The following is a 14990-nucleotide window of genomic DNA, read 5'->3' on the forward strand; positions in this document are numbered from 1 at the left end:
AGGTACATTTACTTTAAGTACTGTACTTAAGTACAATGTTGAGGTATTTTTTACTTTACTTGAGTATTTCCAATTTCCAATACTTTTACTTCTACTCCACTACATCTCGGATCCAAATATTGTACTTTTACTCCACTACATTTATTTGAACACTTTAGTTACTAGTTACTTTGTAGATTTTAATTATTATTACAAAACATGCACTAACCACTTCAGGCCTATATACATTTCGGCCATTTGAAAAAAAAAGCCGATCAACAAGCGCTCACAATTGTGAGCTGTGAGCTTGTAGATCTGCTATTTTCGAAAGATTTTAATACATTTTATACAATTTGTAAACTTGTGAAATGGGACTTTCTGCATAATGAGTACTTTCTACTTTCTGTACTTTAAGTATATTTTGATACCAATACTTTTGTACTTTCACTCAAGTAAATTCCAGACTTTTACTTGTAACAGAGTATTTCTATTGATACTTTTACTTAACCCATTGAGACCTGAAGCCGATTCTACGTGTCTCCTAAATCCCAACAGTTTTCTGAAAAACGTATGTTTCTATATCAGTGGTGCTCAATCTTTTTCATGTCAAGGACCCCCAAAATTATATGTATTTGGCCGCGGACCCCCATCAAAATATTTTGTTCCAGGGACCCCCCAGAAGCAAAGATTTGAGTTAAAAATGTTCGCTTTAAAAATATATATATTCAAAGATTTGCGCACATTTTCACGATTTTTCAAAAATAGCAGATCTACAAGCTCGTAGCGCGGCACTCTGTGCCGCGCTATGAGCTTGTAGATCTGCTATTTTTGAATAGCCCAAAGTGTAAAATAATGTTTTTTTAGCTCAAATCTAAAAATGACACAGTTCCAGGTCTTAATGGGTTAAGTAGTACTTTTTCCACCACTGCTGTCCAGTTCATCATCTTCGTCTCCGCTTTGTCCCCCACACACAGTGAAGGAGACGAAGGCGAAGCGCAAGAGGAAGCTGATCGTGGACAGCGTGAAGGAGCTGGACAGCAAGACCATCCGAGCCCAGCTGTCCGACTACTCGGACATCGTCACCACCCTGGACCTGGCCCCGCCCACCAAGAAGCTGATGATGTGGAAGGAGACGGGAGGAGTGGAGAAGCTCTTCTCTCTCCCCGCACAGCCGCTTTGGAACGCCAGGCTGCTCAAGGCAACGCAAACACACTTTTACATGTTAAAAACTGATGGGGAAAAAGCGGGGGTTCCAACAGGTTCAAGGGATTTCTGGGAAGGTTTTTTTTTTTTAATCAGTCGGGCTCTGTGCATAACTGTCGTCCCCAGGTTTACAGCAAGCAAGCCCCCAGCAGTGGTGGTAAAAGTACTCGAATGTTTTACTTAAGTAAAAGTATCGATAGTGCAATGTAGGAGTACTCCGTTACAAGTGAAAGTAGGGAATTCAAAATTTACTTGAGCAAAAGTACAAAAGTATTGGCATCAAAATGTACCAAAAGTAAAAGTACTAAAATGTTTGAAAATAGCCGATCTACAAGCTCACAACGCGTCGCAGCGCGACGCGTTGTGACCTTGTAGATCTGCTATTTTCAAATAGCCTAGGTATAAAATAGGGCTAAAGTGGTTAATGTATGTTTCATAATATAATGGACGGAAGCGGGGTTCCAACCAGTGTTGATTTCGTCGACTAAAACTATGACGAGAAATGTCTGTTGACTAAATTTTTTCACTTAGGAAAACAAAATAAAAACTAAGCTATGACGACTAAAACTATGAATAAATATACTCACAATAGGCTCTGTGCACAGCAGACATATTGGAAAGAAATTGGGTCTCTTCTGACTTCCTTCACAGGTGTTACCAATGGTACTAATGAAGGCTCTGTTCCGTTCTGGTCAAACAGAGTCAGGGCGCTGATATTGTGCATGTTGGCTCACTGGAAACACTCTGCTACACCAGTGGGTCTCAAAGTGTGGTCCAGGGACCCTCATGGTTCCTTGAGGGGGTTCCAAGTGTGTAACTCTGAGAGTGTACAAATGACGGGCCCATTTGGTTCCATTTGTACACTCTCAGAGTTATAGGAGTCCTTGAAATTAAAAGGTTTGAGAACAACTGTGCCACACTAAATGGAACAGAGCCTTCATTTTGATGCCATCACGGCCCGCCAAAATCGACTAAATCAACTGTAGATTTAGTCGACTAAAATCTTATGATATTTAGTCCACTAGAAGCCAATCTAGAAGCCAATCAGACGAAACTATGGGAAAATAGAAAAATAGAAATAGAAACTATGGGAAAATAGATTCATTCATTATTATTGGTCATGGAATATCTTTGAAAAAAGAAGTTTTATTTGTTATGTCTGGTTAAGGCATATTTCACTCACAATGTTGGAAAGACTAAGAGCTGATCCCACCGTCATGGTTCTCATGGTATTGATTGTGTAAGTAGTCACTGGCTAAGAATGTAATAATTGCTGGTAAAAGTCAGGGAATTTCACCTTGCATTTGGGAGCGGGAACTCTGTGTGTTGGCAATGTGATTGTTTTCATGCATTGATTTAACTCTTTCTGTCCCTCCCCAGATGTTCACGCGATGCCTGACGCCACTGGTCCCAGACGAGCTGAGGAAGAGGAGGAAAGGCGGTGAAGCCGACAGCCTGGACGAGTTCCTCAAGGACCTGGAGAACCCTGATGTACCCCGAGAGGACAGCGTGAGCCAGCAGCAGCGAGACATCATTGGTAAGATGAGAGAAGTGTGTGTGTGTGTGTTGACCTTCTTAACACATTGACTGCCATCGGCTAATCTCAGAACGTCCATCGTAGTGCCAAGCTATTTCTTACCTTTTTTGTTTTTTTGATTCCGTCATAGGCCCCGCTAAATCCGTTTAAAATCCGCGTTCATTTGGTTCGACACAAACACGGGACCCGACCGAACAAAACGCTGAAAACCGTGCCGCGATCCGACACTGCATTCTGGAGAACGAGAGGAAAACGCTAAAATGGTGGATGCGGTGAGAAAAACAACAAGCCAGAGATAATGGCGTCCAAAGTTGATCGCTAGACAGGGAGAAAAACCGGAAACAGTATTATTTCGTTTCCGGTCCGCCCCCTTCGAAACCGGAAGTGCAAAAAAAATCCGGAATCTGCACCTGCACGATTTAACATGGGAAAACACCCGCCCCGTGGGACTACGGGAACGGCAGTTAACGGTTGGATTTAACGGCCCGTAGGACTACGGGCCTGGCAGTGGATGTGTTAATATTTTAACCCATTAAGACCGGGAACGCATCTGTGTCATTTTAAATTTCTTTGGCTATTTTTTGAAAAATCGTGAAAATGTGTGCAAATATATATATATTTTAAAGCGAACATGTGTAAAATTGTGTTCCAGCGACCCCCCCAGAAGCAAAGATTTGAGTTACAAATGTTTGCATTCAAAATATATACATTCAAAGATTTGCACACATTTTCAAGATTTTTCAAAAATAGCAGATTTACATAACGCGGCACTCGGTGCCGCCCTATGAGCTTGTATATCTGCCATTTTTGAACAGCCAAAGAAATGTTATAATGACACAGACGCTACCCCGGATTTAACGGGTTAAGAATGAGATTAGATAGATGCATACTTGATATCCCTTTTCAAACTATATCATCACACTGCTTCTTGCAATAACCACTTTCAACCTGGCATGTCATCATCTATGGCAAAAATGTTCAAAGAAATAAAATAAAAATGTCTAAAATGTTCACATTTTAAATTTGTATACATATAAACACCTACTTTCTCAGTGACAAATAGAATTTTGACCTTCAGGCAATACCACCTGTCAACCAGCAGGGGTCCTACTCTACCATAGGGTCCACATTTCTCAATAGAAGAGCAGAAAGACCAAATACAACCACTGCAGTTGTGTTAGTTACACAGCATATACTCTACAATTCATATTGGTCGAAATAACATTTTTATTCACACACGAAAAGTGAAATAGTTGTACTTTAAGTGGTTAACCAATACGCCCACCTTCAGACCAGACCATCATGGAGGAACCCAGTGTCCTGCAGGCTTCAGCGATGGAGGGAAGCAGGACCACTCTGGACGAGTCAGCCATGCCCCCTCCAGCCACGCGTGGTCTCAAGCGCAAGGCCCAGGAGGCAGAGCCCGCCCTGCCTGTAAGTAGAGTCGTTATTCTCACCCCCCTCGTGTCGTTATTTTATGGCTTTCTCACAGCGCACTATTCAGTGGTGGGAAGTAACTAAGTACATTCACACAAGTACTGTACTTGAGTACAATTTTGAGGTACTTTTACTTTACTGGAGTATTTCCAATTGTCTATACTTTTACTTCTACTCCACTACTTCTCAGAGGCAAATATTGTACTTTTACTCCACTACAATTATTTGAAAACTTCAGTTACTAGTTACTTTGCAGATATAAATTATTACATTATAAAACATACATTAACCACTTTAGCCCTATTTTATACCTAGGCTATTTTCAAACTTTTTAGTACTTTTTCTTACTCAAGTACATTTTGAATTCCGGACTTTTACTTGTAACAGAGTACTTCTACATAGCAGTATTGATACATTTACTTGAGTAAAACATTTGAGTACTTTTTCCACCACTGTTCCTTACTTACTTCTCTGTCCTTCACTTCTTTTCTCCCATCCCTCTCCCTCCCCTATCTGTGCTCTTCACAATCTTTTCTCCCCGGCCCCTCTCTCTCCCTTTCCTCAATTCCCTACCTTGTTGCCAACACGTCGCGACGCGTTGTGAGCTTGTAGATCTGCTATTTTCAAATAGCGTATGTATAAAATAGGGCTAAAGTGGTTAATGTATGTTCTATAATGTAATAATTTATAACTTCAAAGTAACTAGTAACTAAAGTTTTCAAATAAATGTAGTGGAGTAAAAGTACACTATTAAGGCTCTGAGATGTAGTGGAGTAGAAGTAAAAGTATTGGAAATTGGAAATACTCAAGTAAAGTACAAATACCTCAAAATTGTACTTAAGTACAGTACTTAAGTAAATCTACTTAGTTACTTTCCACCACTGCTCTCCTGTCTAGATGGGTACTCTGGACCAGTCTCAGCCACAGCAGCTGGAAGCCAGTTCTTCTGCGGTGCCCGAGCAGCTGGAGACGTCTGGCGTGGTGGATCTGCCTCCAGAGGAGACCAGCACCAGCCAGATGTTTGAGATGGAGCTGCTCGACAAGGACAAGGAGAAGAAGGCTGAGGACGATTCAGACGACGAGGTTAGGGACGGGGAGATGTGTCATACGTAGTTTCATGTATATTCGCTTTGATGTTTTTACATTCGGTCTTTCTCTATTGCAAGTTTGACCCTTCATTAGATGTTTAACCCATTAAGACCGGGAACGCATCCGTGTAACCACTTTATCCATATTTTATACTTTGGCTATTCAAAAATAGCAGATATACAAGCTGCACCGAGTGCTGCACTATGAGCTTGTAGATCTGCTATTTTTGGAAAAAAACATTTTGAGTATTTATAATTTTTAAAAGGAACTTTTTTTACTCAAATCTTTGCTTCATGGGGGTCCCTGGAACTAAATAAATTGAGATGGGGGTCAAATGTGGCCAAATACATATCATTTTGGGGGTCCTTGACATGAAAAAGGTTTTAAAGGAGGAGTTCACCCAAAAAATGACTTATTTTCTATCAATTGCACTTCCTATGAAGCCTTGAATCCATGGATTATTTTTTGTTTTTGTCGCATTCCTAAGCTAATCATTTGATTCCCGTCTCCTACCGGCTAGTGTATCCGGTAGGAGACACAAAGTAGATTATTTGTGTCTCCAACCGGAAATACACACGGTCATCAAATTAGTGTCTTAGGAATGCCACAAAAACAAAAATAAATCCATGAAATCAAGGCTTCATGGGGTGTGTTATTGATAGAAAATAAGTCATTTTTTGGGTGAACTCCTCCTTTAAGCACCACTGATTGTAGCAACATCATTTTTTTCAGAAAACTGTTAGGATTTAGAAGACATTTGTAGAATCCCCAGACCAAAGATTTGAGTTGCAAATGTTTGCTTTAAAAAAATAATATATATATTCAAAGATTTGCACAAATGTTCACGATGTTTCAAAAATAGCAGATCTACAAGCTCATAGCGTGGCATTCGGTGCCGCGCTATGAGCTTGTATATCTTGCCATTTTTAGTCAAAGACATCTAAAATGACACAGATGCATTCCCGGATTAAAGGGGTTAAGGCTGTGGTTTGTCTCTCTCAGGAAGAGGGGGTACAGGCAGGAGACCAGGACCAGGAGGAGAGGAGGTGGAACAAGAGGACCCAGCAGATGCTCCATGGCCTTCAGGTACGTCCGTACTGTATGTCACATGCAAGCTTGGGTTAGACATGCCCCATTTACACCTGATCATTCTATGTGCAGTAGCTTGTATACAGGTTCTAACCCAGGTGGGATTTCTCATTTACATTTACACCTGTTGTCAAACGTGCAACGCTGGTCTGGTTGGTAGCCAGATTAGTGCTTTCTCCCCATTAGTCCCGGGGCCAAGCCAGATTTTGGTACCACCTAAGGTGGCCGTACATTTTTGGTATTTTTGTATTCCTACATGTCTCTAGTTTATATTTTGGTATGATACATCTTCCAATTCAGTAGCTTAATGACAGTAATCACTCTAAACCGGCTAATGTATCCGGTAGGAGACACAAAGTAGAATCTTTGTGTCTCCTACCGGAAATACACCCGGGCATCAAATTATTGCGACAAAAAACAAAATATATCCATGTATTCAAGGCTTCATGGGGTGTGCAATTGATAGAAAATAAATCATTTTTTGGGTGAACTCCTCCTTTACATTTCCCAGGGGGACTCTCTACCCATTCAGCTATGACCACACTAGACCGAAGGAGGGTCAACTTTTACAAGCTTATGGAAAGCAGTCTTTTTGCAAACACTAAAAATCTGAGAAGTTATCAATTTGCACACCCCATGAAGCCTTGAATACATGGATATATTTTGTTTTTTTGTCGCAATAATTTGATGCCCTGGTGTATTTCCGGTAGGAGACACAAAGATTCTACTTTGTGTCTCCTACCGGATACATTAGCCGGTAGGTAGTGATAACTGCCATTAAGCTACTGAATTGGAAGATGTATCATACTGTACCAAAATATAAACTAGAGACATGTAGGAATACAAAAATACAAAAACTTTACGGCCACCTCAGGTGGTACCAATTTGTGAAAATATCAGTGTTGGCCCCTGGACTAATGTGAAACATTCCTCTTACTGAGGGCACTTTTTAACCATTATTTGTCTAGCATTTCGTTTTTGCAGACATGGTAGGCGCTCCTGAAATGATCATTTTATACATATTATCGTGTCTACCGCAAGCTCAGCTCAAAGCAAAACTGCATGCCAACTACGGCTGCCCCCTGAAAAGCAACAATTTGAGTAGTCACTCGGAGACCCTTCGGTTATTTGATTCGAGCAGTCGGTTTGTTTGTTTTTTTTCCGGTTGATTTCTTCCATCGTGTTAGTTTCACCTGCTTTGGTACTAGTACTCAATAAAACCTATGTTGACCCATCATATTAGTTTCCAATAGTTTTAGTAAAAGTGGCTCTTATTATGAAATCTGCCCATTTTAGAGGAAATCCTTTTTTCTATTTCTATTGCTTTCTATTGAAGCCATCTTGATGCTGGTCGGAAGTAAACAAAACAACAGATATGGATTAAAAGCAAGATTTTAGCAAAATGTTTGCATGGGCTACGATATGAAAAGAAAACCATGCTCTTGTGCCCTACACAGCGTACACACTTAGGAAGTGCGTTCTATTTCGAGCTCCGTAGCAGTAGGTGAGTCGTTTTATCTCATGCTGGCTACAGTAGCATTGTGATAAATAACTGTACTACACACAATCTGCAGTCTGCTGCTTTGTCATCAATTCAAAATAAAACATCCGCCGTCTTATGTCGTTGTCATGTCGGATTTATTTAAAATGATAAACATTTTCAAATGGCTCTGTTGCACAATGACTATAATGTGGTCTAAATCAGCACTGAAATACAAATTTCATTTCTATTTGTGTGTTTCAACCAATTACAGTCCGACTACGAGTCGGAACAGCCCTAATCCCAACAAGTTCCAAGACCTGGAACTGTGTAATTTTTTGATTTGAGCTAAAAAGCATTATTTTACACTTTGGGCTATTCAAAAATAGCAGATATACAAGCTCATAGCGCGGCACCGAGTGCCGCGCTACGAGCTTGTAGATCTGCTATTTTTGAAAAATCATGAAAATGTGTGCAAATCTTTCAATATATATATTTTTTTAAAGCGAAAATTTTTAACTCAAATCTTTGCTTCTGGGGGTCCCTGGAACAAAATATTTTGATGGGGGTCGGCGGCCAAATACATAACATTTTGGGGGTACTTGACATGAAAAAGATGGAGCACCACTGATATAGAAACGTTTTTTCAGAAAACTGTTGGGATTTCGGAGACATGTAGAATCGGCTTCAGGCCTCAATGGGTTAAAATGGAGGGAAACTCCTTTACTGTCCTCTCTTCTTTCCAGAGGGTGATGGCCAAGACAGGTGCCGAGTCACTCGGCCTGCTGGACCTATGCAAGAACAACAACAAGAAACAGGCAGCGGCCAAGTTCTACAGCTTTCTGGTTCTGAAGAAACAGCAGGCAGTGGAGCTCAGTCAGGAAGGGCCCTACAGTGACATCATCGCCACGCCTGGACCCCGATTCCACGTCATCTAGAGAGGTGCGGCTCACCACTCGCCCACGAGAATGCTACAGGGATGGCTTCTTTGTGTAGGTCAACCCGGACATTACCTCCAATGGGTTCCCATCAAAGATTTATTTTCCAGTGGAATCATTGCATTGAGATTGGAATAAATTAAGAAAATAAGATCCATGGGAAACAATGGCTTCTATTTGTTCAAAATGTCCACAAATCACAGCAAAAATTCATAGTTGAGATATTAATAGATACGATTTGTCACAGAACAAACCATGATGCTCTTTTGGCTCACGATAGTCTCACAGTAGCCAGCCGATTAGATAATCTGTGGCTTAACTATTGAAAAGAAGTTGAGACCAAAAAAAGCTGAACCTCCATTACTGTCAGGGACTTTTCCTGACTTTTTCTTTCAGACTTATATTTCAGACCCTTCATCGCTGGAATTTATGAATTAAAGACGGTGGGTCTGACCACGTTATACTAGGCTCATATTAACCACATACCTCATTTTCAGGATAAATTGAATACCCTATGGTTAAAAAATAAACAATTCATTGGAAATCTGGTGAGGCAACGCATTGCCAAACTCACTTCCAGGTTTTAGGCCTACAAACTGCAGCACTATTCCCAATCCCAAAAGAAACACCTGCTACTCCTTGCCCCTGCATCTGGTCAACTCAACACTGGCTGTTTATTTTTTACTCAAATTTTATTTGCCTTTCGTTGTTGTGTGCATATGATGTGTATTTTTACTGTATCATGTACTTTTATGTATCCTTTTTTAATGACTTCCTGTTTTTGTTTGAATGTAATGGGAGACGTGATGTCTCAGTAACAGTTTTGTGGCAAGATAACAAGCATAATAATTCATTCAACTCTGGTACTGAGGGAGTAACTTAACCACCCCGTTGCTGGTATAAAAAACACCTACATTATACCCGTTAGCCAAAATGAGCATGTTGTATAGTGTGCAACATGCCGTTTTGCTGCAGTGATTTGCTAAGCCAACCAGCAATTTCTTGGTTTACCAAACATAGTGTCACCGGCTCAAGCATTACAAAAAGTTCAGAATATTTTTGTTTTGTGCTATTGTCTGTTTATTGCTACCAAGAATCAATGTAACTACAAAATGGGTCTCTGTAGTTGGATCAGCGTGTATTTTTTGACAATATAACTATAAGCTATCATAGTTGCATGCTCCATTTTGAAATGTTTTCTAGGAAATAAGCTACTCCAGGAACTGCGTTTTATACTGTTACAAGAATTCCCTTTGACCTAAATCCAAGTTTCATTCTGTGACGTGTCTTTCTATCTGATCCCCCTTGCAGAGTGGTTTTACAGCTGGACTTACTGTAACCATGTTTTGAAATTTAGGACTTTTCAGCGGTATTCTACAGGTGTATCACTTCCAGATCATCCTCTTGACAGTTAAATCAAATCGCTATCCTTAAGACTGTAAAACTGCTGTTAAGTATTAAATATTCAGCATTCTGTTCAGCATTATATATTTATAAATCATTTGATTTAAAAAGAGAGAAAAATGCATTTTTATAATATAAGAAAAGTCACATAGCATATATACAGTACATTTAAGTCTGAAAGCACATATGCGTTGTTTGGACTCTAAACTGATTTTAAATGGACTGAAATTGAATAAGCTATAGCTTGTCATACCGCAAATCACAGTTAAGACAAATATGCGGCTCATTCAAGCTACACCTTTTATCTCTGTCCCCTTTTCCAAAGACAGCTGAATGCATTGTTTTTGATATTCTCTCCCTTTGAAATTGTATATCATGTAATGTTCCAGTGCATCTTATATTTTAAAATATGTGCCTGTAAACTTGCTTTTTTATTTTGTATAAAATCCAAGTACAAATGTAGTACAAAAAGTACAAGTGTAGATACAGATGGGGGAAAAAATGTTAAATGTCAAAGTGTTATAATGCCTGTAGCCCCAACAACTGTTATGGAACCTTTTTTAAATAAAGTAAATACCGTCTCAACCAGTATTCTTCTGTGGCTAGCATTGATTGGAGTACGGTAAATTATTTTTTTATGCAGGCATAAAAACAGCAGACTAAGGTGGAAGTGACTCAACACTGTATTATACTTAGTTGTAGAATGGTGTACACATTTGTGGAAATAGCAGATCTACAAGTTCACAACACGTCGCAATGCGGCGTGTTGTGAGCTTGTACATGAGCTATTCTCACAATTTTTTCCTTTTGAATGATCCTTCATTAAATCGTAATCGAGGCAAGTTTGGGGGGGAAATGGTGATATATTGATTTTAACCCATTAAGACCCGTTACTTTTTTTCAAAAACTTTTGAAAAATCTTGAAAACATTTTTTTAGATTTATTTCAAAAAACATTTTTAAGAATCGCCTCAGGTCTTAATGGGTTGAGTCATATGGCCCAGCCCTAGCCAGATACTTCTCATATGGACATGGTATACAGGTGTATATTTTTAGGAAAGGTTTTAAATGAAAGCTGCTTTGAGCTTTCACATACAAGTCTCAGGTTGCCAGGTATATTACGGATTTGTCTTTGGGAGAGCCGCCGCGCCCTCCCCTCCCTCCACCTTCCCTTTCTTGTTCCGTTTCCGTTTCCTATTCTCTCCCTCGGATGTCTTCTTTGGCGGTGTGGGTAGCCCTTTCTTTTTCTTCTTCAGGCAACTCAGAGGGTTCGGGTTGCTCTGTTTCACCTTATGCCTCTTGCCCCGTCGTTCTCTCTCCTGGCCTATCCCCCGTTCCTCCTTCAGGCTGCGTATGCTCTGCTGCTGCGCAGGGCTGACCAGTTCTCCCATCTGGATCTTCTGGACTCGGTCCAGAGACATCTTGCTGGGCTTGTCCAGCACCATGGTGTTGACGATGATGTATAGCAGAGGCACGCCAGGGATCATCTTCAGGCGCTCGGTTACCTTGTAGTCCTGCATATTAACCCATTAAAACAAGGAAAGCCTCTGTTATTTTAGATTTTACTTAAATATATATCAGGGGTTGACACCAACGTCTCGGAGGCACTTGCCCACCTGGCAAGTACAGGTCAAGTTCTACTTGCCCAAAGGACATGCCCACTTGCCCGAAAAGTATATCAAATTAATGTTAAATGAAATTGATAATTGCAGATTGCAGAGTGGCGACAGTCACTTTGAAAGTCTGAATGAGCACAACTGCTACTTCTAAAACGGTATTATTTGTTCTTTCATGAATACCCAATAATATTTAGGCCGGAATGTAGACGGCATCCGGGGGCAGTATGGGTCGGCGCCCCAGCCTGTGTCTTCCATGAGGAAGAACCCCAATAAATCCACTGTGAGGCCTTTAACCCTTTAAGACCTGGAACTGTGTCATTTTTAGATTTGAGCTAAAAAGCATTATTTTACACTTCGGGCTATTCAAAAATAGCAGATATACAAGCTCATAGCGCGGCACCAAGTGCCGCACTATGAGCTTGTAGATCTGCTATTTTTGAAAAATCGTGAAAATGTGTGCAAATCTTCTGAATATATATATTTTTAAAGTGAACATTTGTAACTCAAATCTTTGCTTCTGGGGGGTCCCTGGAACAAGATGTTTTGATGGGGGTCCGCGGCCAAATACATATCATTTTGGGGGTCCTTGACATGAAAAAGATTGAGCACCACTGATATAGAAACATACGTTTTTCAGAAAACTGTTGAGATTTAGGAGACATGTAGAATCGGCTTCAGGTCTCAATGGGTTAAGGAGGGCCATTCAAGCAAGTCGCAAGTGGAGCCTGGCAATACCACCACGGCCAAGACACCATCACACCAGAATTAAATATTTGGAGCAGGGGAGTCCGGTGCAACGCTCAGGTCCTGGACCTGGTGAGACGGAGGAGGAGCCCAGCCAGGAGGTCATCCACAGAGCCTAGCCCCCTCCACGTGCCAGAGTATCTCCTCTCCCCCAGTCCCGGCAGAGTAGTTCCGGACAAGCGGATTGAGTGACACCGTCTTTCCCTAAGAGGACTGACCGTGGGTAGCTTCCAAACTCTGACACTTAGAAAAAATAATCACCTGCACGGAATTTATTGACAGAAAGTAGCTCATAAGATGTCTACGGTGGATTTTGATGAAACAAAAACTTTGCAGATAGAAACAGGATGATTCAAGCTTTCCGTACAGCTGCCATGTTGGTGTGTTTTAACGTTGTATAATACAAATCAGATTAGGGTTTTTTTGACACTCAGTAGGCATTCCTGCATAACATCCGGGTACGATGATGTCACGCTCAAAGCCTCTTTTAAATATAGAGAAAATTGGCCCAAATCTTGGCCCAAATCTTTGAATATATTTTCTTTGAAGTGAACATTTTTAACTCAAATCTTTGCTTCTGGGGGTCCCTGGAATATATTAGATTATTTTAAAGGTACATACAAAGCCCTGAAAGTTCTTCATATCCTCTTATACGAGTGCTACAGAGAACAAACCTTAGATTAACTGTGAAATTATACAAACCTGTGTAGCAACAAAGTAGTGGTGTGGGTTCGTGTCTTCCAACATGGAGAGCAGGCACTGCGAGGCAGGAACGGGAACGTTGACGTGACGACAGTTCCTGACCTGAAACCTCTGGAGGATCATTTTGGCTCCGTACAGTTCCTTTCCCAGAGTCTCCAGTTCCTTCAGTGCACAACTGTAGTGCGTGAGAGATTGAAACAATAATGCTACAATGACATGAGTTTAATTGATACACTTTAAGATAACTATAGGCTCTATGCACAGCAGCCATATAGGAAAGAAATTGGGCCTTCACAGGTGTTGCCAATGATACTATTAAGGCTCTGTTCCATTATGGTCAACCAGAGTCAGGGTGCTGACATTGTGCATGTTGGTTCACTGGAGACACTCTGCTACACCAGTGGGTCTCAAAGTGGGGTCCAGGGACCCTTACAGTATGGTTCCTTGGGGGGGTTCCAAATGGCCCCTTACAGGTGTGTAACTGAGAGTGTACAAATATGGAACCAAATGGACCCGTAGCGTACAAATGGAACCAAATGGACCCGTAATTTGTACATTCTTGAAACTTGAAACTAAAAAGTCTGAGAACCACTGTACTACACTAAAAGGAACAGATCCTTCATTAGTAGCATTGGTAACACCTGTGAAGTAAGGGAGGAAGATGTCCACTTTCTTTCCAATATGGCTGCTGTGCATAGAGCCTATTAAGTGTTTCTGTGAAAATGTTTTGTTTTCAGTTGCCAATTTTGTCCAATCGGGAGAGAGTGCCCTTTATCAGCTTCGATTTTAGTGTTCCAGTTTCAATTTTGTGTGGTCATTTCTTTGTGTCATCACTTCCAATTTCAATTGTCTATCCTGTATCCTTTCAATATTTGCCTATGAGATGTAGTGGAGTAGAAGTACTGAAAATTAGAAATACTCCAGTAAAGTAAAAAAAAAACTCAAAATTGTACTTAAGTACAGTACTTGAGTAAATGTACTTAGTTACTTTCCACCACTGTTAGTATGAAAGCAGACAACAAGTCCACTCACTTGGTGGTGCAGAGTGTCACCTCTCCCATCAGGTATTTACACATAATATAACACATAATATTATAATATATTACAATAATAGCTCTGGTCCATAGCCTAGACAGTGGAGTTCCTCTCCCCTTAGGACCAGAGCTATAATATACTCACTTGGTGGTGCAGAGGGTCACCTCTCCCATCAGGTACTTGGGCAGCTGCTCCTTGATCTGGATCTTGTTCTTCAGAGCCGCTTGGCAGAAGGTCCCGTCGATGAGGATCTGAAAGGGTTGTCTGAAGTTAAAGTTGTATTTGTAGAAGCTTATGTTCTTCTTGGCTTGCTTTTGTCGTTTGATTTTCATGGTGCCTGGACAGCAAAACTACAGAGCTATTAAACTAACTAATGATTAATAATCCGCCTTTTACAGACTTTAAGGAATCAAAGAGCTACTTTACATGTAAGGTTTTGATCGCTACTGTTAACATAATGGTATTTAACTCAGCCGATACAACCCAGCATGGCAGGGTAAACATTCAATATGGCGGTGCCTCTAGCAGCGTTGCCAGGTTGTGGGAGAGAAATAAGAAACCGGGTCTAGGAAAACAAGCCCAAAAGAAGCAACTTAGGTCATCTGAGCGCTTTTTAATCGGCTATTTGAAAATAGCCGATCTACAAGCTCACAACGCGTTGAATTGTGACGCGTTGTGAGCTTGTAGATCTGTTATTTTCTCAATTATTTTGTTGCAACTCTTGCAATAAAATGG

General features: G+C 40.7%; 2 protein-coding genes across 4 annotated transcripts in view; one reads left to right on the forward strand and one right to left on the reverse strand.

The window, feature by feature from the left end:
- The window catches only part of LOC311062317 (double-strand-break repair protein rad21 homolog A-like), a 37554-nt gene extending 26813 nt beyond the window's left edge, over positions 1-10741 (forward strand). For both annotated transcript variants that reach the window (XM_084081249.1, XM_084081248.1), the window contains exons 9-14: positions 954-1177; positions 2563-2719; positions 4011-4153; positions 5054-5239; positions 6248-6331; positions 8561-10741. In XM_084081249.1, the coding sequence (XP_083937375.1) occupies positions 954-1177; positions 2563-2719; positions 4011-4153; positions 5054-5239; positions 6248-6331; positions 8561-8752 (986 nt within the window). In that variant the 3' untranslated portion in view covers positions 8753-10741. The remainder of the gene's footprint in view (positions 1-953; positions 1178-2562; positions 2720-4010; positions 4154-5053; positions 5240-6247; positions 6332-8560) is intronic.
- utp23 (UTP23 small subunit processome component) lies at positions 10569-14747 on the reverse strand. 2 transcript variants are annotated; one of them, XM_084081251.1, is made up of 4 exons: positions 14420-14747; positions 14253-14272; positions 13221-13395; positions 10569-11669 (listed from the first exon to the last, which is right to left on the reverse strand). In XM_084081251.1, exons 1-4 carry the CDS (start codon positions 14585-14587, stop codon positions 11274-11276), a joined length of 759 nt encoding a protein of 252 aa, XP_083937377.1. In that variant the 5' UTR covers positions 14588-14747; the 3' UTR covers positions 10569-11273. The 2 variants fall into 2 exon arrangements, with proteins under 2 accessions (XP_083937377.1, XP_083937378.1); XM_084081252.1 differs by lacking the exon at positions 14253-14272 and having other exon boundaries at positions 14400-14747.
- Between the last annotated feature and the right edge of the window lie 243 nt (positions 14748-14990).

Source organism: Gymnoscopelus microlampas, assembly GCF_963454915.1.
Source record: "Gymnoscopelus microlampas genome assembly, chromosome: 15".
Classification (NCBI taxonomy): domain Eukaryota; kingdom Metazoa; phylum Chordata; class Actinopteri; order Myctophiformes; family Myctophidae; genus Gymnoscopelus; species Gymnoscopelus microlampas.

Bases quoted from the DNA above. Each gene is read 5' to 3' on its own strand.
- utp23 (XM_084081251.1), bottom strand. From the start codon at position 14,587: ATGAAAATCAAACGACAAAAGCAAGCCAAGAAGAACATAAGCTTCTAC. The intron at 14,273-14,419 runs GTGACCCTCTGC...CTGATGGGAGAG, and splicing joins CCAAGTACCTGATGGGAGAG to GTGACACTCTGCACCACCAA. The intron at 11,670-13,220 runs GTTTGTATAATT...GTTAATATGCAG, and splicing joins ACTACTTTGTTGCTACACAG to GACTACAAGGTAACCGAGCG.